At 38.9% G+C, this 26,216-nt stretch overlaps 1 protein-coding gene across 1 annotated transcript in view; it reads right to left on the bottom strand.

The window, feature by feature from the left end:
* adgra1.S (adhesion G protein-coupled receptor A1 S homeolog) overlaps window positions 1-24,157 on the bottom strand; it is a 127,516-nt gene extending 103,359 nt beyond the window's left edge. Inside the window, exons 1-2 of the mRNA XM_041570926.1 lie at window positions 23,464-24,157; window positions 22,593-22,801 (exon numbers count right to left, since the gene is read on the bottom strand). Of these exons, the coding sequence (XP_041426860.1) occupies window positions 22,593-22,595 (3 nt within the window). The 5' untranslated portion in view covers window positions 22,596-22,801; window positions 23,464-24,157. The remainder of the gene's footprint in view (window positions 1-22,592; window positions 22,802-23,463) is intronic.
* Between the last annotated feature and the right edge of the window lie 2,059 nt (window positions 24,158-26,216).

Raw genomic sequence — 26,216 nt, forward strand, 5'->3', positions numbered from 1 at the left:
ATATTTTTTAAAGAACTAAGTCCACAAACTTCAGTGGGTGATATATTCATACTAGTGCCTCCTGCATTCATAACCCTGGTGGAACATCGGGAATTTTGTCTAGACTTTCCCCCATCTCTTAGAGAGAAAGAATAGGGCAGTCTATGTGGTTATGGGGCACACAGCAGGTAAGACTGAGATTTAAAATAGGCCCTGTCATTTCAAGAACATTTCAGAGAGCCAAACAGCCTCCCACAGACTCATTAAATAGTAACTGTCTATGGCTTCTTAAAGCAGCCCCTCCACAGAATCCACAGATTGACAGTATGGACCTGGACACATTGAAGATTAATGTTGAAACTTCTTGGCATGTCCAGGGCTGAATTTACATAGTGGATGACCCTAGGACCACTTCTGTTCGTTGCCCACCACCCATCTTCTTCGTTTGTGCACATGCACTGGAGATTGGCACACAAGAAATTAAAAAGAAACTATTGTATCTCCTGCGCATCCCCAGTTCTTCCAAACCAATATGGATGCAGTTGGGTGGCATGCAAGATAATAGGGATGCCACCTTTTGCTGCTGGTAACTTTGGCAAGGGAAGGGCCGATGATGTAGAGTGGCAGACCCTGTCCTGTAGAGCTTACAGTCTAAGTGGGGGAATAATAGGGTTGCCTCCTTTTTCTGCAGGTAACTCTGGGTGGGGGGTGGGCCAATGCCGTTCAGGGGCAGACCGATGGCGTGGTGATTGCCCAAGTCTCATGTAATCCTGTCTGGTTTTCCTAATAAGAAAACTAAGCAGGCAATTTTGACCCGGTCGAATATCGAGGGTTAATTAACCCTCGATATTCGACTGTCGAAGTTAAATCCAAATTCGTTCAATCGTTTAATCCATCGATATAACGATAGGCTAACATTGACTTCGGGAGGTTATAGGTGGCGAACTAGGGGGTCGAAGTTTTTTTTTAAAGAGACAGTACTTCGACTATTGAATGGTCGAATAGTCGAACGATTTTTAGTTCGAATGGTTCGATTCGAAGTCGTAGTCAAGAATCCCATTCAATGGTCGAAGTAGCCAAAAAAAAAAATTCTAAGTTTTTTTTATTCTATTCCTTCACTCGAGCTAAGTAAATGGGTCACTTATTTATGGCTTATATGGGTGGGTGGGTGATATATCAAATTATGATTTTCAGACCTCCTTTTCGTGCATCCACTATTTCCATAATTCAATTTTATAATTAAAAGTGTGTTTTACATAGTGTAACATGAAGTGGCAAGGCTATGCTCATATAGTACTTTATTCCTTATAAACAAGAGTAGGCATTGTCAACACATCATGGCATGGGATATTTATCAGTAATAGAAGCCATTTTGAAGATAGTTATTCTGCTGGACTAATGCTTTCTAAAGGCCACACAATTATGATTAGTGACATTCAGTAGTTCTAACAGCAGCTGAACTACATTTCCTTTAAAATTCTTCTAAAAGGAAGTGGTATATTACTCTGGTATATTACTCTATATCAGTGATGGGCGAATTTTCGCTTCGCCGAAAAATTTGCGTTTCGCGAAACGGCGAAAAATTCGCGAAACGGCGCCAGCGTCTCGTTTTTGACGCCGGCGCCCGTTTTTTCGAAAAAAAAACAATTTTGACGCCGGCAAATTTTTGCCGCGAATTTATTCGCTGGCGGCAAATCGCGCAAATTCGCCGCGAATTTGCGCCTGGCGAATAAATTCGCCCATCATTACTCTATATACTACACAATGTTTCAGCAATGACGTAGGGGGGGCATTTGACAAAATGTAAGCTCCCAAAACCTCCATTTGTGCATGAATTCATTTATGTATTTACTCCTTTGCACCCGATTATAAAAGTGTGTATGCAACAATATGTCAGAATTCACACAATTTGTACACAGCCCTGGGATTTGATGTTCAATTTAAATCGCTAGGAAGAAAGTTGCAAAAGTAAGTGCAAAAATTTACAAACTATGGAATTACCTTTTTAAAGTCAATTTAAAGGTGAGCAACCCTTTTAACAACAACCCTTTGTACCCAATCCTGTAGGCAGCCTCCAATCCACTTTAGTAAGACCAGCAGACCTTAGGTTGTTGCTAAATTTGCTTTTGCCAAATTCATATAGATCACATCTGCAACCCCACTGTCCAGCTTCCAACTTCTTACTATACTCAGCAATCAAGTTTGGCTAACTTGACCTATCCTTCATAAAACCATGCTGATTACTGCTCATAATAACATTCTCCAGAATACAGATTTGAATGTGATCGCTTCAAATAACTTGACCACCACAGATGTGAAACCTACTGGTTAGTGATGGGCGAATTTATTCGCCAGGCACGAATTCGTGGTGAATTTGCGCGATTTGCCGCCAGCAAATAAATTTGTGAAACGCCCTAGTTTTTGACACCGGCGCCCATTTTTTTTACGCCGGCGCCCGTTTTTGGCAAAATGGGCACTGGCGTCAAAAACGAGACGTTTCGTGAATTTTTCGCCGTTTTGCAAATTTTGCGGGAAATTCGTGAATTTTCCGGCGAAGAGAAACGGTGCAAATTCGCCCATCACTACTACTGGTCTATTACTTCAAGCTGAGATCGTTATCCCTATTTAAATATAGGAATTACATCGGATGCCCATTGACTTTAGCTTAATTTGACGCGAGCGTCAGAATTGACGCAGGTGTCAAGATTGACATGGGCGTCAAACTTTGCGTTTCACAAATTTTTCACCGTTTTGTGAATTTCGTGGGAAATAAATGATTTTCCAAAGAATCCAAATGGGAGAAATTCGCCCATTTCTCAGTAGCACTATTGGAACAAACAGCTGTACATCTGAGACAGACAAGGATCAGTTGGAAATGTAGGAAGAGATGAGGAAACGCTTTGATTGTGGAGACTAAATGAACGGATACCCTGCATTAGAATGGAATGGTCCTTCTCAAACACAAATGATACATCCATGAGGATGAGAATAGAAAACAGTCCTCAGGCCTTGGCATACTAGAGAGTAGTTGCAACTCTACATAAGCTTATCTCAAATATTGTTATATAGAGTGCCCATGATTAAATTCTCTTTGATAAAATCAATCATGTTTTCTCTGTTTCATTGCCCAAAATAATAAAAGAATATAAATATACATTCCAAATGCATTTCTAGTCTAGGAACCTTTATATAAAACAGAGGGAGGCTAGTCTGAAGTATAATTTATCCGCAACCAACATCATAGGGCCTAGAAAAAACTTTGGCACAGGAAAAGCCATTTCATGTATTGTACAGTATCTGTCAACAGAACCCAAGAATATTTGGAAATGTTCTACTGCATGTGATTTCATTTAACAACTGTAAAGCTGCCTGTGCACTTGTTCCAACGCAAACTGCCAAGCGTGTTTGTGTAAATTTTGAACAGTAAAATCAGAGAACAAAAACAATTTGCCATTGACAACTTGGGCAAGGGCAAATAAACAAACATAAACCAGAGTTCTGAGAATAACTTCACTTTGCCTTTGTTTTTCACGGTACATTTTAAAGAGAATTTTTTTTTCTCTGAATCTTTTTAATTGCTTTAGCTAAAGGGAGCCTGACACCCAGACATAAAAATCTGTGTAATAAAAGTCCATACCCTTAATAAACTTAAAAATCTCAGCTGTCAATCATATATTTCTTGCCCCTCCTCTATGCCTTAGAAATAGGACTGGGGCAGGCTATTACTTCCACTTTCCATTCTTCACTTCCTAGATATCACTGCACTCCCCTCCCTATTCACTATATAATTGTGTGATAGAGTCCTGCGAGGAACCAATTTCTAAGACCTGACCCAAACCCGCAGCCTGCGACCTGAACCGCAAATCGCATATTTACCCATTTTAATCCGTTACCCGACCCAGACCAGCAACTGCCTTACCTGCAACCCGCCGACCACCATCAGACAGGAAGTGATGGTGCTGCAAACCGGAAGTGACATCATCAAAAGTGGGCAGGGCAGAAACAAGTTTTTTAAACTTTAAAAGGAGTAAAATATAGACAATATTACTAGGGATGGGCGAATTTGACCCATTTCGTTTCACCAACGAAACGCACGCCGCCATACAAGTCTATGGGCGTCATTTTTTTGGCGAAACCAGGCGAAAAATTCGCCCATCCCTACATATTACATAAGATAAGAAATTTAGATGAGACCTGCAACCCGACCCACAGACCCGCATCTATACCCACACCTGAAAATCCTCCTCATTCAGCAGGGTACCCGACCTGTTGCAGGACTCTATTTTGTAGCCAGTGCATGGGCATAGGTATCGGTGCCCCATTCTGGCACAAAAAAAAAGATTTTGGCATGATTTTGGCTATTGCTTGCCTTACTGTGTCCACAAAATGGCGCCTGCATCTTGATGTGATTGTGAATTCCAAGACCATCAGAAACAAGATTTAAACATTTTCATATAGTTCAAATGAAGTTTATTTTGCTTGACGAACATTAAGAAAAAAAGGATTTTGAATTAATTCTTAGGGTGACAGGTCCCCTTTAAATGATTGCTTTTAATCAAATTTAGTTGATGTCATGTTCATGTATATCTTGGTTTGTATTAGATTAAAGATCAGATATAATATACTACAAGCATGACTGTACTCAAAATTTGACAAAAAAATAAGACCTATTGGTGGCTCCCACAGCAGTAACAAAATGATGGCACATTTCCTCCATACTGTGATGTGCAGAGGCAGATTAATGCAAAGACTACCCTAGGCTATTCCCTAGGGACCCAGTATGATCAGGGGCCAATTTAAGTTTTTTGCAATTATTATTTTTCTTTTTTTTTCTTTGAATATTTATTTGCGTTGCTGGGTCTGGTCTGGTGCACTGACTCAGTGTAGAGATCTCAGGTGCAAATGTGCTTGGATCTACATGCATCTAGTAGCCTAGAAGAAGGCATGTGTGGATGTAGCCTAGGGGCCCCACTTGCCATCAATCCACCGCTGCTGGTGTGAATCTTAAGCTTGCCACAAATGTTAAGTATCTTCAAAGGCTCTAACCTGAAGCATCCCTTTGATTTCCTCTTTATTAGTGATGGGCAATTCACGGCGAATCTCTGCGTTCGTGAAATCGCGGCAAAAATAAATTGGCGAAAAATCCATCACAACAAAAAAAATTGTCAGAATAGTTGCGCACATAAAACAGTCGCGCATATAAAAACTGTCGTTTTTTTACTTCAACGCTTTTTGCAAATTTTTCGGTAAATTCGCGAATTTTTCGGTGAAGCAAAACGCCACAGATTCGCCCATCACTACTCTTTATATCAACACATATATTCTATAACCTTTTATGATTTAAAGGGATTCCTGACCAAGTGCTCAACTTCAAAGCAGAGTTTCAACTAAGAAAGTCCTTGGCTGTAGAGCATAGTTGTAATTATCAAACTCATGAGCTATGATTTTCCAGAAAAAAAACTTTTATCCATGCCATATATTTATATGAAAAGAAAGTCATATCTTCTATTTCTTTAATTTGTAAACATGTGTGGAAAAACTTTGAATTGAATTCACTATTACTTTGATTTGTACAATTCGAATTTGATTGAAAACTGACCTATTCACCCCAAAAAAAAACTTAAACTTCGAAATTCAACCCTAAGGGGCAAATTCATCAAGGGTCGAATATCGAGGGTTAATTAACCCTCGATATTCGACTGGGAATTAAAATCCTTCGACTTCGAATATCGAAGTTGAAGGATTTTAGTGCAAATAGTGCGATCGAACGATTAATCCTTCGACCAAAAAAACTTAGGAAAGCCTATGGGGACCTTCCCCATAGGCTAACATTGAGTTCGGTAGGTTTTAGATGGTGAACTAGGGGGTCGAAGTTTTTTCTTAAAGAGACAGTACTTCGACTATCGAATGGTCGAATAGTCGAACGATTTTTAGTTCGAATCATTCGATTCGAAGTCGTAGTCGAAGGTCGAAGTAGCCAATTCAATGGTCGAAGTAGCCCAAAAAACACTTCGAAATTCAAAGTTTTTTTTACTTCGAAACCTTCACTCGAGCTTGATGAATTGGCCCCAGAGATGTTAGGCTCCATAATATATGCTGATGGACTACATGTTTTTTTCTACCCATGTTGGGACAGACATATTCCTTCTTCATGTAATGATATGGAACTCTCCCTTGCATGGAGAATGTTATTGTGGGTTCTTTCCAGCACAAAAACTCTATTTTTTTTCTCAGTGAACACAATCCATGGAGAAATTATAATAATGCCTTTGCCATTTTCCCACCCATTTTTTCAGTTCGATAGTAAAATTCTAGCACAGATATATCACAAAAACAGGAAATTCACTGTAAAACTGTTCTTGGCAAAACATTTGCTCTTGCCTTGCTTTAGCAATTTTCAATAGGAAAATACAATCAAGTTTTTTTCAACAGGGACATTCAATAGGTCAAGGAAAGAATAACTAAAATTAGGGATGGGCGAAATATTTTACCTCAAAAAAGCCCATATGCTCTAATGATAATAAAAACACTAAAGTTGACTTCATTTAACTCTATTTACTTCAATGAGTTTGGCAAATTTTTTGTAATTTCAATAATTTTTGGCAAAACAAAATGGGTCAGATTCACCCATCACTACCTAAAACCCATCTATGGGTAATGTAATAAAGGTTTTAGGAATTGTAGTATAAAATACAAAAAAACAGATATAGATCTGTTATCTGGAAACCCATTATCCAGAAAGCTCCAAATTACAAAAAGGCTCCATTTTATGCAAATAATCCAAATGTTTAAAAATGATTTCCTTTTCCTCTGTAATACTAAAACAGTAGCTTGTTCTTGATCCCAACTAAGATATAATTAATCTTTATTGGAAGCAAAACCAGCCTATTGGGTTTATTTAATGTTGACATGATTTTCTAATAGACTTAAGGTATAAAGATCCAAATTACTAAAAGATACGTTATTGAGAAACCCCAGGTCCCGAGCATTCTGGACAACAGGTCCAATAGCTGTACTAACTTTTCAAATTTAATTAAAATTTAATTCCCCTTCATTAATACCATAAACAATAATAAAAATAACTAAAATGCTTAAAACAGCTTTATTTAATTTTTAATTTCAGACTGAAGAAGAACAGAAGAACAAATATTACAAATAATTAATATAATATAAAAATAATTAAATGAATACCCAAGCTGGACAAAATAAGGACCAACTCTACAATGTTACTGCTTGCGCCATGTATAATGTCAAATTTTATAGCTGAACTACACATTTAAAACAGCTGCAAGGACAGACCTATGAAGAATGAGAAAAAAACACCTTTTGTGGCTATTAATAAAATGGCATTTCCCCACTAATATTATCTCTGTGCCACTTTTGTAAATGATCAGCTGCGTGTGATCTTTTTCAACTCCTACAGTCATCCTAGAGGGAAGAAAGCAACTACTACCTAATTCTTCTGATCCTATGGATTAGCTGGATTAACTCAAATGTTGCAGAACAGTTCAACTCAAACTCGGACTGAATACCAATTGACATGCCAGTATTTCTTCCTTTCCAAGAGGGTGTGAATGGTACATTTTTAAGAAAATCTGTTATTAAAATTGTAAATCTATCAGATTATAAATGTGGGTACTAGTGATGGGCGAATTTGGAGTATTTCACTTCGCAGAAAAATTTGAGAATTTCCAGCGAAATTTGCGAAATGGCGAAAATGTGCCGGCGTCCAAAAAAAATGGATGCCGGCGTCCATTTTTTCTGACGCCGTTGAATTTTCCCGCCGGTTTCCGGAATTTACTCACCAGCAGCGAATCGTGAGAATTCGCGCCTGATGAATAAATTCGCCCATCACTAATGGGCACAACATACACATAAACCATAATAAAGCTTTTCCAATACATATGCATCTGAAATGTACCTTCTCATATGTGGCATGTTTCAGCATCAATAAATCATATAGACTATATTGCCATCACAGATCCATGGTGAAGTGATCAGGTGCCATATGTGGCCTAATTATTAACATTCTAATTTTTTTTTTCCCCAAATTAACATTTTTTTTTTAAACTCTAATGGGGGAATGTACTAAAAGTCGATAACGGAAAAAATATTCACAATGCTAAAAGTTATGCCTCCGTGTGAACGAATTTTTTTTGTGCAAGTTTAATAAAGTTTTGTGATCCCGGAAACTGCTTAGCGACCTTTTACGACAGTGGAAGAAGGTTTGCGAATGTTATTGTTTGTGCCAGTGCGCAGTGAATGTAATAAAAATTCTTACAGAAAAAGTCTGCTCCAAAAGATTATAACTAGGGATGAGCGAATACCTTCACGCACTACTTAAAAGTGGGCAAAAAATTCGCAAAACAGTTTAAGGAAGAATATTACATTGCAAAATGCTAATTTTTATTCTTATTTGTGCAAATTGTTTTGCTCTTTGCAACTTTTATTACATTTCCCTAATTGAAGATCAAACTTAAGTATTTTTAGAGGTTTTTTAAGACCACAATTGTCATTGAATTTATTAAAGCTCCAAATGTAAAAAGAACAAAAGAAAAAAAAAGTACTGACTATGAGCTAAAACATACCAATACCTCAAAAACCTTTCATAAATTTGAGTTTTTTTCGGATAATTTGTAGCAAAAGAAAACCCGAAAACCTTACATTTCTGATTGGATTAAAAATGGTCCAATAGGATCAGTGCATCTCCCATTGACTTCTATAGGACTTCGACAACTTTTACTTGGCGAAGTTTGGCATTAAAGGCTTTCATCGTTTTTTTCACTTATAAATTCAGAATTTTTAGAGCTTTTTAGAAATATAGGAAATTCTTCAAATTTCGTAGAAAAAATATTCGATTGTAAGTAAATTAACTTCCCTAAAACTTGAGATTTATTAGGGGGCACATTTACCTAGGGTCGAATATCGAGAGTTAATTAACCCTCGATATTCGACTGCCGAATTTAAATCCTTCGACTTCGAATATCGAAGTCGAAGGATTTAGCGCAATTCGTTCAATCGAACGATCGAAGGAATAATCGTTCGAACGAACGATTAAATCCTTTGAATCTAACGATTCGAAGAATTTTAATCCATCGATCAAAGGATTATCCTTCGATCAGAAAAACCTTGTAAAGCCTATGGGGACCTTCCCCATAGGCTAACATTGGCCTCGGTAGGTTTTAGATGGCGAACTAGGGGGTCAAAGTTTTTTTAAAGAGACAGTACTTCGATTATCGAATGGTCGAATATTCGAACGATTTTTAGTTCGAATCGTTCGATTCGAAGTCGAAGGTCGTAGTCGAAGGTCGAAGTAGCCAATTCGATGGTCGAAGTAGCCAAAAAAACATTCGAAATTCGAACTATTTTTCCTCTATTTTCCTCTATTCCTTCACTCGAGCTTAGTGAATGGGCCCCTACGTGTAAAAACCAAGAAAACTCTAATAGAAAAGATTTACCAGGTAAATGTTGTCAAGGTCCTGTAGAAGTTATTTGGAGCTGCATTGATTGGACCATTTTTAATCAATTAGGAGCTATTTGTATTAACGCATCCTTCAGCATTTTGTTTATATTCGTGCTTTCTATATTTGGATCTTTTAATAACTTTCAAGTAGTGATGGGCGAATTTGGGGTGTTTTGCTTTGCCGTCAAATTCACAAATTACCTGCGAAATTCGCGATACGGCAAAAAATTCGCGGCACCAGCATCTCCTTTTTGACGCCGACGTCCATCTTTTTGGACGGCCGTCCGTTTTTGCTGAAATTGTGCCGGGGAATTTTCACTGCAGTTTTGTGAATTTATTCGCCAGCGGGTATTCACGCGAATTCGCACCTGCCGAATAAATTTGCCAATTACAACTTTCAAGCTAGTCATGGTTTCAGACAAAATTAGTTTTCAAAAAACCTCTAAAGCCACTAAAATTCAATCTTTGATAAATGGGCCTCTATAAATGTCAGTTCACTTATCATCTAAGAAACAAGGTGTAAAGAATAACAACTGCAAGGATGGCTTTGTGAGGCATTTTGCACATTCATCCTCAGATAACTCTATTGGTCTGCTTCTGTTAAAGTAGAACAGTTTTTTTACAGGCAGGGTGAGCATTTTATTCCAGTGTAGCTCATAATATGCTAAATTTGCAGCATTGCCCAGTAATCTGTCATTTTATGTTGCAATACATATATACACAAAAATTAGAGATGACAGGGTTTTCCTATAATTTATTCATTGTCCTTTTAATAGTCATGTTTTTTATACTATATAATAAAAAACTAATGCATTCTCTGTTCCTCGTGAAACTGGTTTGTAGCACATTTTTTGACTGAATGATTTATGTATTTCCTTCTCAATATCGATAACATATTCATATGAATCTGATTGCTTGACTGTGTATGAAACACATTCTATACTGAGGCAGTGCCACGCTGAATAAAGTACATTGAACCACAGTTTTAGCACTTGAGAAGCTTTCGTATGGATTTTAGATGAATCTTTTAGGAAAGGAGCCCCCCTATAAGATATATTAGATCTAACTGTCTATGACTATCCAACTGCTGCATGAAGACAGAATGAAGAGAAACAGATGCTGAGACAGGAAAAGTAAACATAAACTTGATTATTTTCAGAAACGATGCAGAATATTAAACTGATTGTATTTAGAAAGTTTATTATTTCAGTATGATGAAGCTTATATTAAATTTATATTTTGACTCACGATAGTTCCCCTTTAATGCAACTGCAGAAAATGTGGTAGAATGAGGTCCATTAAATTTAGTTAAGTTTAAAGACAATTTTATTTTATAAAACAGGGCATGGGATATCACTATCTACAAAACATAATCTTGTACAGGTATGAGATCCGTTATCCGTAAACCCGTTATCCAGAAAGTTCAAAATTACAGAAAGGCCATCTCCTATATATATATATATTTCTCGACGCCGGCGCCCGCTTTTGACGCGAATTTTCTCGGGCGTTTCGCAAATTTATTCGCTGGCGGCAAAACGCGCAAATTCGCCGCAAATTCGCCGCAAATTCGCGCCTGGCGAATAAATTCGCCCATCACTAGTGATGGGCAAATTTTGCGCCGTTTCGGTTCGCCGAAAAATTTGCGAAATTCGCGCGAAATTCGCGAAACGGCGCCGGCGTCTCGTCTGAAAAAAAACAGTGCGAATTGCACAAATTTGCCGCGAATTCGCGCCTGGCGAATAAATTCGCCAATCACTACCCATCACTAATAAAAACCAAGATATAATTAATCCTTATTGGAAGCTAAACCAGCCTATTGGGTTTATTTAAAGGGACACTGTCATGGAAAAACATGTTTTTTCCAAAAGACATTAGTTAATAGTGCTGCTCCAGCAGAATTCTGCACTGAAATTAATTTCTGAAAAGTGCAGATTTTTTTATATTCAATTTTGAAATCTGACATGGGGCTAGACATTTTGTCAGTTTCCCAGCTGCCTTCCCAGCTGCCCCAGTCATGTGACTTGTGCCTGCACTTTAGGATGGAACTACTTTCTGGCACCTGTTATTACTTCTACTTAATGTAACTGAATGTGTCTCAGTGGGACTTGGCTTTTACTATTGAGTGCTGTTCTTAGATCTTCCAGGGAGCTGTTATCTTGTGTTTGGGAGCTGCTACCTCATTACGTTCCCATTGTTCTGTTGTTAGGCTGCTGGGGGGGGAGGGGTGATATTACTCCAACTTGCAGTACAGCAGTAAAGAGTGACTGAAGTTTATCAGAGCACAAGTCACATGACTGAAGGCAGCTGGGAAATTGACAATATGTCTAACCCCATGTCAGATTTCAAAATGGAATATAACAAAATCTGTTTTCTCTTTTAAAAAATGTATTTCAGTGCAGAATTCTGCTGGAGCAGCACTATTAACTGATGTATTTTGAAAAAAACATGTTTTCTGAAGACAGTATCCCTTTAATGTTTACATGATTTTCAAGTAGACTTAAGGTATGAAGATCCAAATCATGGAAAGATTTTTTATCCTGAAGACCCCAGGTCCAGAGCATTCTGGATAGCAGGTCCCATGCCTGTATATAGTGAAAAATAACATATATTACTACCACCATATTGATGTACCCATCAACACTTTGGGGGTGATAAGTGGTGCTAATAAATGGCACAATGGGGCTAAAATCCCCTACAGCATTTTAAATATAGCAGGATGAACAATGTATTCCCAACCAAGACCCGATGGAATCCTTCCTGCTACAAATCTGCCATTAGAACTCATTATTTAAGGTTAAGTATTTAAGAATTGGGATTTTTCTTTCAATAAACTTTGCAGATTTTAGGCTTCCGTTTGCTAAACTGTAATGGATGAGAGTTTGTAGAATACACACAATTTTCCTGGGACAAAAGCAATGTGAATATGTGAATTTTCCCATGAATGAACTTTATATTGCATGTTTAAGCCTATTATATGTTTTATCTGGATGGTTCTAAAAGCCTAGTTTAATTCTTTCATGATGTGTTCAACCTATGAAATTATGTTTGATTTCTCCTGCTACAGTGTATCTGCTGTCTCTACTCGAGCCTACACTGGTTCATTATTATGTTTTTGCAGGAGAAGGTAAGAGAAATCCTTTACTGAAAAGCACATCGTTACTTCAAAGCCCTCTACGGAGAGAAAATGCTTTTTTTCATGTTCTTGTACTATAAAGGTTCGATTGTCATATTTGTCCTGGAAAAAGTGAGTTGGTTATAGTATGTAATGCTCCTCAGCTGAACAACATACTAGTTCTTTGTAGATGAGAGCTTTTGAAGCCACACTTGCACACGTAGAAGTATTTTATGGGCTTGTTTCGAAAAATTCAAAGAAGACAAATTGATAATTTGAAGTAAGAAACTGCACTGGATTTACTCTGCACTTCATGGATGAAAATATTAGCCCAGCTTCCAAAACGTAAAGGCAAATTTAAGGAATAGTCTGGTTAAGAAATGTGTTCCCTTTAAAGGGGGTATGGAGAATCTAAGAATATGGTTGTCAAGTGGTAGCTGCTGGGTTTTCTTGCATCAATAGGGACACTAACGTACCATTCATTAGAAGAGGCAGGGTGGATACATCGACAATCATGTGGACGTGCAGGGGCATTTTTGGACTCAAGCACCTTCATTAAGTGAACCAATATCCATTCTAAATTGCATATATTTTAGAGCCGCCTCATTTGATGATTTGTTAGTAACGGCGCATTAGTAAATTAGTAAATCCTCTGGGGTTAAACAGTTTTGGTTTCTGAACTTTATTGTGTATTGAGGGTTTTGTTTGCTCATAAAAGATTTCATTAAAATGCTAATGTATCTATTTAGGAGGAGATCTGCTATGTCTGTCAATACCAACTCAACTATTCCAATGGGGAAACAGTGGATTTGAATTCAGGGTTCCTTGTGCTGATGCTTTTTATTTAGTAGATGAAGTAGTTAATCAAGGAGTGTTTTACATCCCGATACTGTTCTTTCTGGTATGATATTAGATCAAGTGGTGTTTCCTTAGGGTTGTAACACCTGAATGTAAACCCCCCTTCATCCCTTAAATCAAGCTGAATCACCTAATGTTATAAGTTAACTTTATTGGCTAAGTTTATTTAACTAAGATGATGTAATATACTGTAAATTCTTACATTTGGTTCTCACCATCTACCATTGACTTCTACATGATTGTGACAGGTTTTAATTGGATTATTTGCAGATTCTGGTTTTTTTTTTTATAGATTTTATTTTCCAGCTTGATACACCCACGACAAAACAGTAATAAACAGTTCAAATTTACACCAGTCTATCGTATCTCTGTATAATCATCACTGTAGCAATGCCTACCTAGACTGAAACAGGAAAAGATGGTACAAGCATTTTTAATCCTTTTTAACAGAGGGAAGGGTAACAGAAGAAAAAAAAGGGGGGGTAGGCCGAGGGCGAAGCATCATAAGTGACGCAGAGTATAAATCTTGTAGCACATTAACCATTGTCCTGCACAGAGGCTGTGTCAAGTTCAACTAACCATGGGCCCCAGATCTTTCCAAACCTGTCCGGGCAACCTCTACTCAGGCATGTTAATTTGTATAGGGGGAGAGCCGCGTTCACTAGGGATTTCCACCGTTTTAAGGAGGGGGCTCTGGGTGACTTCCAGACTAGAGTAATCGCCTTCCTTGCGTAAAAATACCTCAATAAAATACGGTGGTATTTGTCAAATGTAATGTTTTCAACGAGACCTAGAAGGCATGCCTCCGGCGTCCGCACATTCAGTATATTAAGAGTTTGTGTTACGTAGTTAACCACCTTGTCCCAAAATTTGATAAACTTCGGGCACGTCCAGAAGGTGTGGAGATACGTGCCCGGATCCATCCCACATTTAAAGCAAATATTTAGTGATGGGCGAATTTATTCGCCAGGCACGAATTTGTGGCTAATTTGCGCGATTCGCCGCCAGCGAATAAATTCGCGAAACGCCCGCGAAAATTCGTGGAAAAAATTCACCGGCGTCAAAAAATTTTTTTCCGAAAAAACGGACGCCGGCATCAAAAACGGGCACCAGCGTCAAAAACGAGACGCCGGCGCCGTTTCACAAATTCGCCCATCACTACAAATATTATCTGATTTAAGGCCCATGGAGTGCAGCCTTGTCGGAGTAAGGTAGGTTCTATGTATCATGCGATATTGTATTAGGATGTCATTGCTACCTATTACTGAAGGCAGATATGAATGTGTAATATTGTCCCAGTCATCCAGGTCTAAGTGTGGTATGTCTTGTATCCATTTGGTATGGCATTGTGCATAGGGGTTGCCTCTTTGTTTATTAAGAATGTTATAAATGCGAGATACTAGCTTCCCCTGGTTTGGTGACCTTAGAGTTTCCTCAAGCAAGTAGAGGGACATCAAGGGGGAAGTCGGAAACTGGCTAAGTGCTGCATGTCTTAGTTGAAAATATCTGTACCACATGTTTCTTGGAAGATCAAACTCAGTTGCCAGATTTTCATATGATTTAAACCCCTGGTTGCCATAGAACTGGCCAATGTATTTGATATTATATCTTGCCCAAAGTACTGGGTCTGGTATTGTCAGAAAGTGTCTTAGTTTAGGATTGCACCATATAGGCATTTAGGGGGAGACATCAATTTGGCGTGTTTTGTCATACCTAAGGGCTGTTTCCCATATTGAAGATAGCATCTTGAGAGTTGAGGGGGGGCAACCCCTATGGGTAGTGGGTATTAGTGAGTGCAGATTCTGATTTTTAGCAGTTTAGGAGCTTGCCGAGTTTTTTTTCCTCTAAAATTCAGATTTTTTTTTTTTGTTCTTTATAATACTACCAGAAAAATTTGAGGCTTGATAAATAGGCCCATTAGGGTCTCCTTCCTAGGTACCGGGTAATATTGAAAATGTTCAGTCATTTTCCGTGCTGCTCCAGAGGAGATCTTGTTTGCTGCTGGCAAAGCACTACACTGTAGTTGTGGTGTAGGGGCAAATTTACTTATGGTCGAATATCGAAGGGTTAATTAACCCTCGATATTCTACTTATGGTCGAATATCGAAGGGTTAATTAACCCTCGATATTCGACTGTCCAAGTTAATATCGAAGTCGAAGGATTTAGCGCTATTCGTTCGATCGAACAATCAAACGAAAAATCATTCAATCGAACGATTAAATCCTTCGAATCGTTCGATTCGAAGGATTTTAATCCATTGATCGAACGATTTTTGTTCGACCAAAAAAAAGATAACTAAGCCTATGGGGACCTTCCCCATAGGCTAACATTGACTTTGGTAGCTTTTAGGTGGCGAACTAGGGGGTTGAAGTTTTTTTTTAAAGAGACAGTACTTAGACTATCGAATGGTCGAATAGTCAAACGATTTTTAGTTTGAATCATTCAATTCAAAGTCGTAGTCGAAGGTCGAAGTAGCCCATTCGATGGTCGAAGTAGCCAAAAAAAACCATTCAAAATTCGAAGTTTTTTTCCCTCTATTCCTTCGCTCGAGCTAAGTAAATGGGCCCCGTAGTCTTCTTGAAAACAGTGCCCTGTACTTATTACTATTTCTATTGCTATGCCCTTGCAATGTACTCTAAAGTTCTAAGCTCCATGTCAAGAACATTATCACCATCCGTGATGTAGATTTACTACAGTAGCTCTCAATGTTGAGTTTAACATCTCCTGGCTTTCTCCTCAACCTTTCATTAATCTTAATGACACATTGTAAATACTGTATGCCTATAAAAGCTGCTAATCATTTGCATCTCGTTCTCATTGATCTCCACTATGAGCAAAGTTGTTTTCTTAACTTGGATCTATCATTTGTTACCAACACATTAGTTCTCCCACGAATGCAGTGTTGCCATTAATGTGACGGAGACTGAAGTGGAGAAGTGATTACAAAAGTCCATCACGTTTGGCAAGAGAAACACTAAAAATAAAACTGGTAAAGTAGTCAGTTTATATAAAGAACTAAAGCTCAACATAGAATTAGTCTAGACATGTTAAACCATATGCTTTGCACTTCTGTACTCGCCTTACAGCCTTTTAAAAGTTACAATCTGACTCCAAAAATGTCCCCATCATCTCACTCACAATATACACCATATATATATACAAAATTTTAAATTATAATCATAATATGATAATAGTATGATTAGTAATTAAAATTCACTTTACATGGCAGCTGTCAGGAACTCAGTGGTCTAGAATCAGTAACCTGACAAGTACTGGCTACTGCTTCACTGGTTGAGCCACAAAGGTAGTGTGGATTTGGCCTGGCGGTTTATGTCAATGACTTCTTTTCCTTTGCCTGAATTTGCTAGTTGTTTGCTAGATGTGATCCAGCAGCAGACAATTTCCCAATGAAAGGGCAATTCAAGCCTACCTCCTTCTATATCCTTGGATAATTTTGTTTTTTTGCTGAGACCTTCTGAGGTTCCTGTCCAAGTATCCTGAGATCCATAAGTCCATTCCTGCCCTGCCCTGCCCTTGTTCCCTCATATTCTGATCCCTGACCTTTTATTAGGATATTTGCTTGATAAGTAATTCGATAGTAAAATTCATATTTTCCCAAACTAGCTCCAGGTTCTTTGACATATTCTATTACACATTTTGGGGGGAGACCTTGTTTTTTCAGTTTTGATCAAGCCTCATTATGTCTACCGGTAGTTACACATCTCCTTACCAACATTTCTTCCAACAAAATAGAACATTTTCTAATAGAATTAGCTGATAATGAGCATTGTAGCATTAGGTACTATAAAAGACAGAACCTCACTTTCTACTAATGTTTTTATAATTCTGCTATGTGTAGCCTTTCAACAGCAAATCATAGCTGGCACACAAAAGGTGGTCTGACAAGACCAACGTTTGGGAAGTGTTTGGTTCATAGCTGTTATAGGGATGGTGCAGAATGATCTGTATATAAAATAAAGCGTTTCGAATACGGTTGCCACCTCTAAAGTTTTGAACCTGACAGTCCAGTTTTTACATAAGTTGCAAAACCATGGTGCCTTGTCAACTAGACTATATCCATTACTGACTTTCTAAAAGAGGATTATGAATCTAAGACACAGCTTTGGTAAGTGATAAGGAAGGCTGAGGCTAAACAGTATGTGAAAATGGGAGCATACGCAAGGCAGAAGTTGAGACAAAAAATTGAGTTTGCTGATGATGAAAATTGTTCTTCTGCCACACATCGAGATTTCTAGATATTAAGCAAGTCTTCTTGCCAACTTCTTATTAGCTGAAAAATGTGGGGGGCTTAAAGCTTCCCAAGTGTATTCCAACCAATGGGCACATACGCTTATGTTCAACTTCAACACTTTTGATCACTCATTACACTTGAGAATTCCAAAAACTTTTCATAAATGCTTGAGTTGATTCACCATCAAAGTTTATGGGACCCTTGCAAAAGTCTCATTTTTCAACCCTTTAAGAAAAAATGCCTACAAAAATGTAATACTTTTTCCTGCAAGCTAGGGCCCACAGTCTGATTAATCTGATGAAGGATTAGATTCTAATGTTAGTGTAAACAGCAAATACATTTTTCAAAGCAGAGAGGAAGAGACAAAGCTATCTGGTACTTGGTATAATTAGCGCTGTTATGATTAAAAAAATAATTTGCTTTGTTCCATGTAAAGAGAAGACTTGAGAGCAATCATAACAGGAAAATTAGTTGGACCCACAATAACACTGCTCAGTGGAAAGGTTTTAGAGGCTGATTAAAGCATAATTACAATAAATAAACAGAATCCTAGATAGATTTAAAAGAAGCCATACAATAATATTTAGTATACTGTATAGTCTTTCTTATTCTCCTCTTTCAAATATATGAGAACAAATGTTATGCAACAGCAGAGTTGCCCAGTAGTGATGGGCGAATTCGCGCCGTTTTGCTTTGCCGAAAAATCAGTGAATTTCGCACGAAATTCGGGAAACGGTAGAAAAATTTGCGAAACTGCGCCGGCGTCTCTTTTTTGACGCTGGCGTCAGCTTTTTTATGCCAACGCCTGTTTTTCGATGCCGACGCCCGTTTTTGACGAAGCCGTCCGTTTTTTTTGGACGCCGGCGACAATTTTTTTTTGACACCGGCGAACTTTTGTCAGCGAATTTTTGTGGCCGCTTCGCGAATTTATTCGCTGGCGGCGAATCGCGCAAATTCCTCTCGAATTCGCGCCTGCCGAATAAATTCACCCATCACTATTGCCCAGAATTCCCTGAAATATGTGCAATTTCAATATATTCCGTAGGGCAAGATTTCCTGTTTATATGTCCCTAGGATTAGGGATGTAGCGAACTGCCGATTTGGTGTTCGCGAACGCCGTTCGCGAACACCGGCAAAAAATGCGAACGTTCGCGAACAGTTCGCGAACTTCGAACACCCGCTAAAATCGTTCAATTCGAACGATCGAAGGATTTTAATCATTCGATCGAAGGATTTTCATTCGAATCGAACGATCGAAGCCATTCGATCGAATGCTTTTCATTCGATCGAATGCTTACAATCGCTCGAACGAATGGAAATCGTTCGATTTTAGCGGTCGAAGGAATTCGAATGGTCGAATGGTCGAACGACTTGTATTCGAATCGAACGCGAACTCAAAATGCGAACGTTCCCAAACGTTCGCGAACATTCGGCGGACGCGAACGGTCGAAGTTCGCGCGAACTAGTTCGCAGCAGAACAGTTCGCTACATCCCTACCTAGGATGGCTCCCAAGCTGCATACCTCACACACACATTTCACCTTCACTCCCCACCCGATTGTACTGATCCACCAGCCCCTACCCCAACTTTGGCATGCCATCAAAATCATGCACAAAGAGGTTTTTTTTTTTCCTGATCTTTAAATGGTTCTTTTATGCCTTAAAAAGATCCATGGTACGCATGGTCTGCTTAACATACAGAATAAGAAAGAAATTGTAGACCACACCATCCCTAAAGTTAAACTTTTTATTAAGTAATTAAAGACATAGGTGGCTGCTCTGAAAAAACCTAATGCATTCAGAACGTTAGGGATGGTGTGCTCTACAAATGTAAAACCAGCATGGTATTGATAAATAGAGTCCATTTAGAGAAGGTTTGCAGGTCCTGCTTCACGTACTGTAATAGTTGAATGATAGTTGAATAGCTTTTAATAATCATAAATTATAAGGGCAACAACAAGTGACATTTTGCGATTTGTCACTGGGATTTTCATACCCTGCATTGGTAAGGGATTTTCTGGCCACAAAACACCAAGGGGGTTATTTATCAAGGTCCGAATTTATCTCAATATCGTCTGCTACAAACTCCGATCTAACCCGCTCGGGTTTTTAACGCTTATTTATTATTACTTTTTCCCGAAAATTTGCTTTGCGGGAAAAGCTCAGATTTTCACAATTTTTTTACGAATTTTCCCCGAAATCTCAGAATTTTTCCGAAAACATCGTGAAATTGCCTGAAACCCCCGACACAACCAAAAATCAATGGGACGGTTCCCATTGACTTTTATGCAACCTCAACAGGTTTGAGATGCCGTGTTTTTATATTCGGGCTTTTTAGCCCTCGGGTTTTAATAAATTCCGAGAAATTCGTGATTTTTTTCAAAAGTCAGATTTTATAAAAAAAGTCAAGAATTTTTCGGATTTCGGGAAATTTCAGGTATTCGGAGCTTAGTAAATAACCCCCCAAGGGTCATGGGCCTCAGTCGGCAGCACCGTTTGGGTTATCATGGGCGTCAAAAAGCCACTTCTGGTACTTTTAGAAACTGATTACTTATTTATCATGCTGTGTGAAATGTTAGAGAAAAACATCACCGGTGATGGTGCCAATAGCAACCAATCAGATCTTTGCTATTGTTTTCTAACGGGTAGTTGACTGTTGGTTGCTTTGGACACTGGTGATGTTTTCTCCAATGTTTTGCACAGCATGATAAATAGGCTTCCAAATGTGTCATTGTCCTCAGAAAAAAAGTCTAACCAATATTACTTATGTTGGCCCAAATCATAAGCAATCCTATATTATAAGTATTCCATACTGACAATACTAACAATGGTTGGAACCTAAAAATGCCACTGAAAACTTTCAGTGGATACCAGAGTTAGTTACCTATTGCATTCAATATTTAAGGGTCATACAACAAAATAGACCTTCATTTACTCAATAACGGTAACCAAAAAGAAGATATAGAAGTAACAGAAAAGTATAGAAAACTGAATGGGAGTTACCATGTACTGGCCAACTGTTGATTGGTTTATATTGGTTGGTCTTGGTAGCATTGCCAATCATATAAATGTTCCACCTTGGCGTTATATTCCCAACATGCCTTAACCATGCATAGAGACTTGACTCAAACTCGTACTTATTAAGATAGTGTGTGTCTATGTGAATGTGAAATGCCATGATTACATACAAAAAAAAGTTTGCCATGGAAGTTTTGCAAGTGTTCAATTTTGGTATTGGTATTTCTGTATTGGTCAATTATTCTTTGCTGTTCTACAACAGTATAAATAAGTGATATTGTACGGCTGATGACATCTAATCTTTCATGCAAGTCATGCAAATTAGCCATGTGAAATTGAAAAAAAGTCTCAATTAGAAAAATTAACTCAACTTCACAATTAACTATGGTTGAATGAAGCCAAGCAGATACGTGAAGCAGGTCCTGAAAACCTTTTCTGTTCATACACAACAAGCAGCAAAGTTGCCCTCAATGTCCAATGTCAACATTTTATCCTGTAGAGATGGTTTCATGAAATAAGTCATTGGTTGGTAAGTATAAACCTAGGAAAGAATGTTTTCACATCCGGAGCAGGGAAGTGTTACTCTGTCCTAGACATTTTCTCCATCAGGTCTAGGGGAAATATTCTAAAACTGTACAAATGAATGAAAAAGATGAGTAGCAGCTTTCTGGTGTTACCAGTAATTGCAGTGCTTGGAGATTAAATATGTAACAGTACACTTTTATAAATGAGTGCATGTGTCTTATAATGTGGCTCATTGAACAAGTTAGTAATATTCACATAGAAGGTGTCTGGGCATTGGGCACAACCCCCTCCCATGATTGGTTGACGTCTGTTCTCTATCTGACTGCAGCAGCTTGGAATTCTCTGCACAAGTCCTCATCATCTCCCTGTCGTCTGTGCTTGTCCTTTTCAAATGCACAAGAGGTATCATGTGGAGCCTCCGACCGATGTAAGCAATGCCTGCCTAATATAGATCCAGAATATATGCACTGGACAAGCAATAATGAGCCTGGAAAGGGCACCAGAACATGGATATATTATTGCAAACTGCAGGGAAATGGCACATGCCTGCCAGATAACCCTCAAGAGTCTGAATTATTGCACCTAAAACCACAACTAGCTCTTAACATTGCTACTCTTTTCCCAAAGCACCCCATTCACAAAAAACAACTTTCCCATGATTGAAACCTCACTGAGTTCAATGGCAACAACCTGCAGGCAGCAGAAAACCTTAATCATCCGTATCCATTCTAGCACCAGATTTCATAGACACAGGTCATGCAGTAAGTAAGGAGCAATCATAGAACATGAATAGACCATTTGCAATGACAACGTCCATGGGGGGGTTTCATATTTCCACCATCCATCATTTATTAAATGATTCAACATTGCGGTATCCCTGCAACTAATTAGTATGTTCAACACAGAGCAAGGCAGGAACAAAGCAGGCAACCTTCTCAGGAATTAAATGATAGAAAAAGCTAAAGCGAGGGTGCAATTTCAAATAGTGCTGGCAATTTATAACCCTGCGATGTTAATCAACTCTGGGCTTCATTTACAGCATTAAATCAAATTGTCTTGTGAGCAGGCCCGGCATTAGCATGCTAAGGCTGGCATTGCTCGGAAGAGAAATACAATTCTGATGCCACCAGAAAAGCAAAGGTTAAGCATCTACAACATAGGCAGCAATAGACATTTATTGCAGTGTGTTGGAGACCCCCTCCAGTGCCCAAAGAGGTTAAATCAAGGCAGCCCGCAGGCTCGATCATCTATCAGCTGATGACGTTTCCCAGAAAATCAAATATTAATTGAAAGCTCGGTTACGTTCATACGATGCCAGCTTTTCCATTAATGCCCAGTTATTTCGATTGACTTCTGTCTTTTCATTATTATTATTATGTACTCACCATTAGCACTGCAAAGTTCCCCAGTTGCGTGCACTGAATGGTGGTAATGTTGCCTGCAGACGTGGTTATGTGGCAACTTTCTTCACACCAGCCCCCATGTCCATTTAGAAGGTCAAAATCCCAAAAGGCGGCGATGGGGTCTGATCCCTGGGCTGTGGGTCTCAGGGTGATTGTCACTTGGCTGGTGAGGTTTCCGACACAGTATCCATCTGCCAAGGCAATGTACAGGTTTAGAGAAATGGACTGCTCTGAGGGTGCTCAACTGAAGTTGCAGAAGGTCCTCTCCCCACCAATGAAATAATCAGATATTTTCCAAGAAAAGTTTCATACATTTCTGATGAGTTCCTTTCTACCTCTACCAAAAAGATTTTTACTCTTAGAAAGTTTCAGGAAACCTCAACACTATGCCTTTAACTGCCCCACCACCATGCACAGATATTCCCGAGGTATCATAGCAAAGGTCAAGTGGGCTTTTAAAATACATCCTTACAAATATTTTGAAGGCAGATCAATTTACAAAAATTATAGGGTCACAGTGAAGCCAGGCTAGTGTATGAAAAAATAGTTAACTAGATCTACATTGAGGGAGCTGATCACGGTGTCTCTTAACTGCATTCAAAATCAGAAGTGGAGCAATTTCATTATTACATCCTAATCCTCATCTGTGTGATTAATTGAGCAGAACCTCTACCCTTCAAGTTCTTTCGGTGGAAGTGTTCAAATGTTGAAAAGCCACTGCACCTCCGTTAAACAAGTCAATGGAAAAACAGAATAAGAGCCGGCTTGTGCTGTGCATTTCTCCAGGAGCCGTATCGATGTGGCAAAGAAAGATAAAATGCAGAATAAAAAGAAAAAAAAAGGAGCAACTTACCTATTTTCGAAAGCACAGCTGGCTTGGCGACTGTCCTACGTTTCCCATGATCTGCAAGACGCGATGAGTTGCCAGTGCTAGGAAACAGTTTCCCATTCCTAAAGACAATAAGCTGTAGCTTGCATGTGGAGTTATCAACAGATTGCAAGGACGGAGACAGTGCAAAGACAGACTGTGGCAAATCAATGGAAGCTACAGCTACGGTGTTCTGTACATCAGGGAGAGAAGAAGGAAGGGGAGAGAGAGAGGAGGAAAAAAATTGAAAATGCAAGTCACAACAGGGCTGCTTTCATTCTGTTTCAAACTACAGCACTAAGAACGTGTTTTCTCTCTCGCTCTCTCTCTTTCTCTCTCTGCCTATTCCTCCCAGCAGAATGGAAGCATCCATGGAAGCAGGAGCTGTAACCATGGGAATAGGACTGGTAGAGAACATACAGTATCAAAAGAAAGCAAGGCATTTCCATTGCATGTCTAAGTCTGTATGGTCAAGCTCACTGCTGCAGAGGTGAGAATGGTTCCTACCATGCCTGCTAGAGGGTCCATCAACACTGCAGATCTGATTTAAAGAGACAACCTCTACCAGGTTATCTCCTTCACTTAACACAGAATCAGACAACTTATATTGAAGGGGGGGAAAAAGCAGTGCTGAAGAGGAATAGAGATATTGCTTTAAAATGAACATGAATGTGGAGGCACAGGGTACAGATCATGTCCTTAGAAAAATCAGATATATACTATATATAATATATATATATATATATATATATATATATATATATATATATATATATATATATATATATATATATATATATATATATATATATGAAGAATGATATGGAAAAATCAAGAAAATAATAAAACAGCGATTTTCATTTTTTCCTAATTTCTTTTATAAGCACAGGGAGACAACTGAAGTGCAGTCCTTGCTGTGCAGACACTATGGCCCTCAAGGGGTTAACCCAGCGACTATTTTTTTCCCCCCATTCTAACCGTGGGTTGGGGGGGGAGAAAAAAAAGGCTTTCTATGATTAACGTCACTAGAGGTAGATCTTTATTGAAAAAAAAATAAAACACTCCAGAGCTTTGTTTTGAAATAGATGCTAACGAATGTGGCTTATTCCAAGAAAATTTACATTAGTAGCCGAGCAACAAATACAGATGGAAAAAAAAAAAGATGTTAGGCGCACCCCTATCTAAGCACCCCAGTTGTTTGTATTATCGGATGCGTTTCATTATGTATCATTACCAGGTTTACAGATTTCTGTTTAAAGGAGATTTCCCCCAGGTGCAGCAGAAGGCATTTACATGCATACATGATTGTTTTCTCTTGATTTCTCATCCCTCCCTGTCTTGCCCCCTTTTTTCCCCCTATAGATCTCCCTGTCTCCATAGAATGTAATTGCGGCTACATAATTCCACCGGCTTGTTCCAGTCATGTTTAACCAGTGAAAAAATACACAGAAATGCTGCAGGTTGCAATTCCTGAGATGCCTCTGTCATTTCTGCTTTGCCTGATGTACAAATCTTTGTTTTCTGTCTGCTGCTTCTCTGTCTGCTCCTCTTTGCAGCCCATTGGCACCAGAGCCTCCTGTTGATATGTTTGCAGAAGGGAAATTTCCCAAATCAGCAAAACGCAATGCCCCATCGCGGAATAGGAAGATTTTACATTTATCATAAGAAGTGCATTCAGGAAGGTGAGGCAATGAAAAATATATTCTATTTGTAATAAAAAGAACAAGAGATAAGGGGCTGGTGTTTATTGCTTCTGATTTTGAAGTGCACGCAAAATGCTCTCTTGTAAAGGGAGAGGTACATTATATGCAGCAGACAATAGTGTAATAGTGGTTTAACTCACTGATGCCAGACAAAGTACATGTATTTCAAATTACTCCTGGACTTCTGGCAAAGTTTGCATTCTGCATTCATGAAACAACCTAGAGGTCAATGGTCACCCACAAAACTTGTAGAAAATTAAAAATGTATACAGAGCTGACATGATCAGCGGGTACTGCAGTCAGGGGTCCTGTGGCAAAGGGGGACCAAAGACACATAAAAGTGAGATTTGAGGATGCAAAGGGGGCTGGGCTTGCTGAAGAGCGGGCAGCACCGGTTGAATCTTAACTGGGATTTTGACACAATGGGGGGTGGATACGGTGGTTAAAGGATGTGTTAATGCATGCACCAGACATTTTTTACATAAAGTCCACAATCTAATTATTGGCAGGGCCTTTAAACCTAGGGTCCTGATGACCAATGGGTTAGTAAGGTATGTGCTGACCTGATGAGGGGTACAGTAGTCAGGGGAGTCCAAGAGATATAGAAGTGTGGGTTTTCAGCAGAACCTGCTGAGGAGCAGGCAGGGTTGCTTGGATCAGAGGTGAGATTTTGCAATAATGGGGAGTGGCTGAGGCAGATCCAGTGTGTGTTGAATGTTTTAGCCATTTTTTTCATGGAGTCCTCAATCTACTTGTTGGAAGGGCGCTCAACTTTGGGTGCTGATGGCCAATAATTTAATAAAGTAGGTGCTGACCTGAAAAGGGGGTACTGGAATCATGGGTCCTGTGACAGAGAGGGGCCCAAGAGATATAAAAGTGGGACTTGAGAGTGCAAAGGGAGAGGGACTTGCTGGGTATGGGGTGAGGTTGGTTGAATTGTAAGTGGGGTTTTGCCATAATGCCATAATGGGGAAGTGACCTGGGTAGATTAAGCCATTTTTTCCATAGAGGCCTCAGTCTACTTGTTGGTAGGCT

This window comes from Xenopus laevis, chromosome 7S (assembly GCF_017654675.1).
Source record: "Xenopus laevis strain J_2021 chromosome 7S, Xenopus_laevis_v10.1, whole genome shotgun sequence".
Classification (NCBI taxonomy): domain Eukaryota; kingdom Metazoa; phylum Chordata; class Amphibia; order Anura; family Pipidae; genus Xenopus; species Xenopus laevis.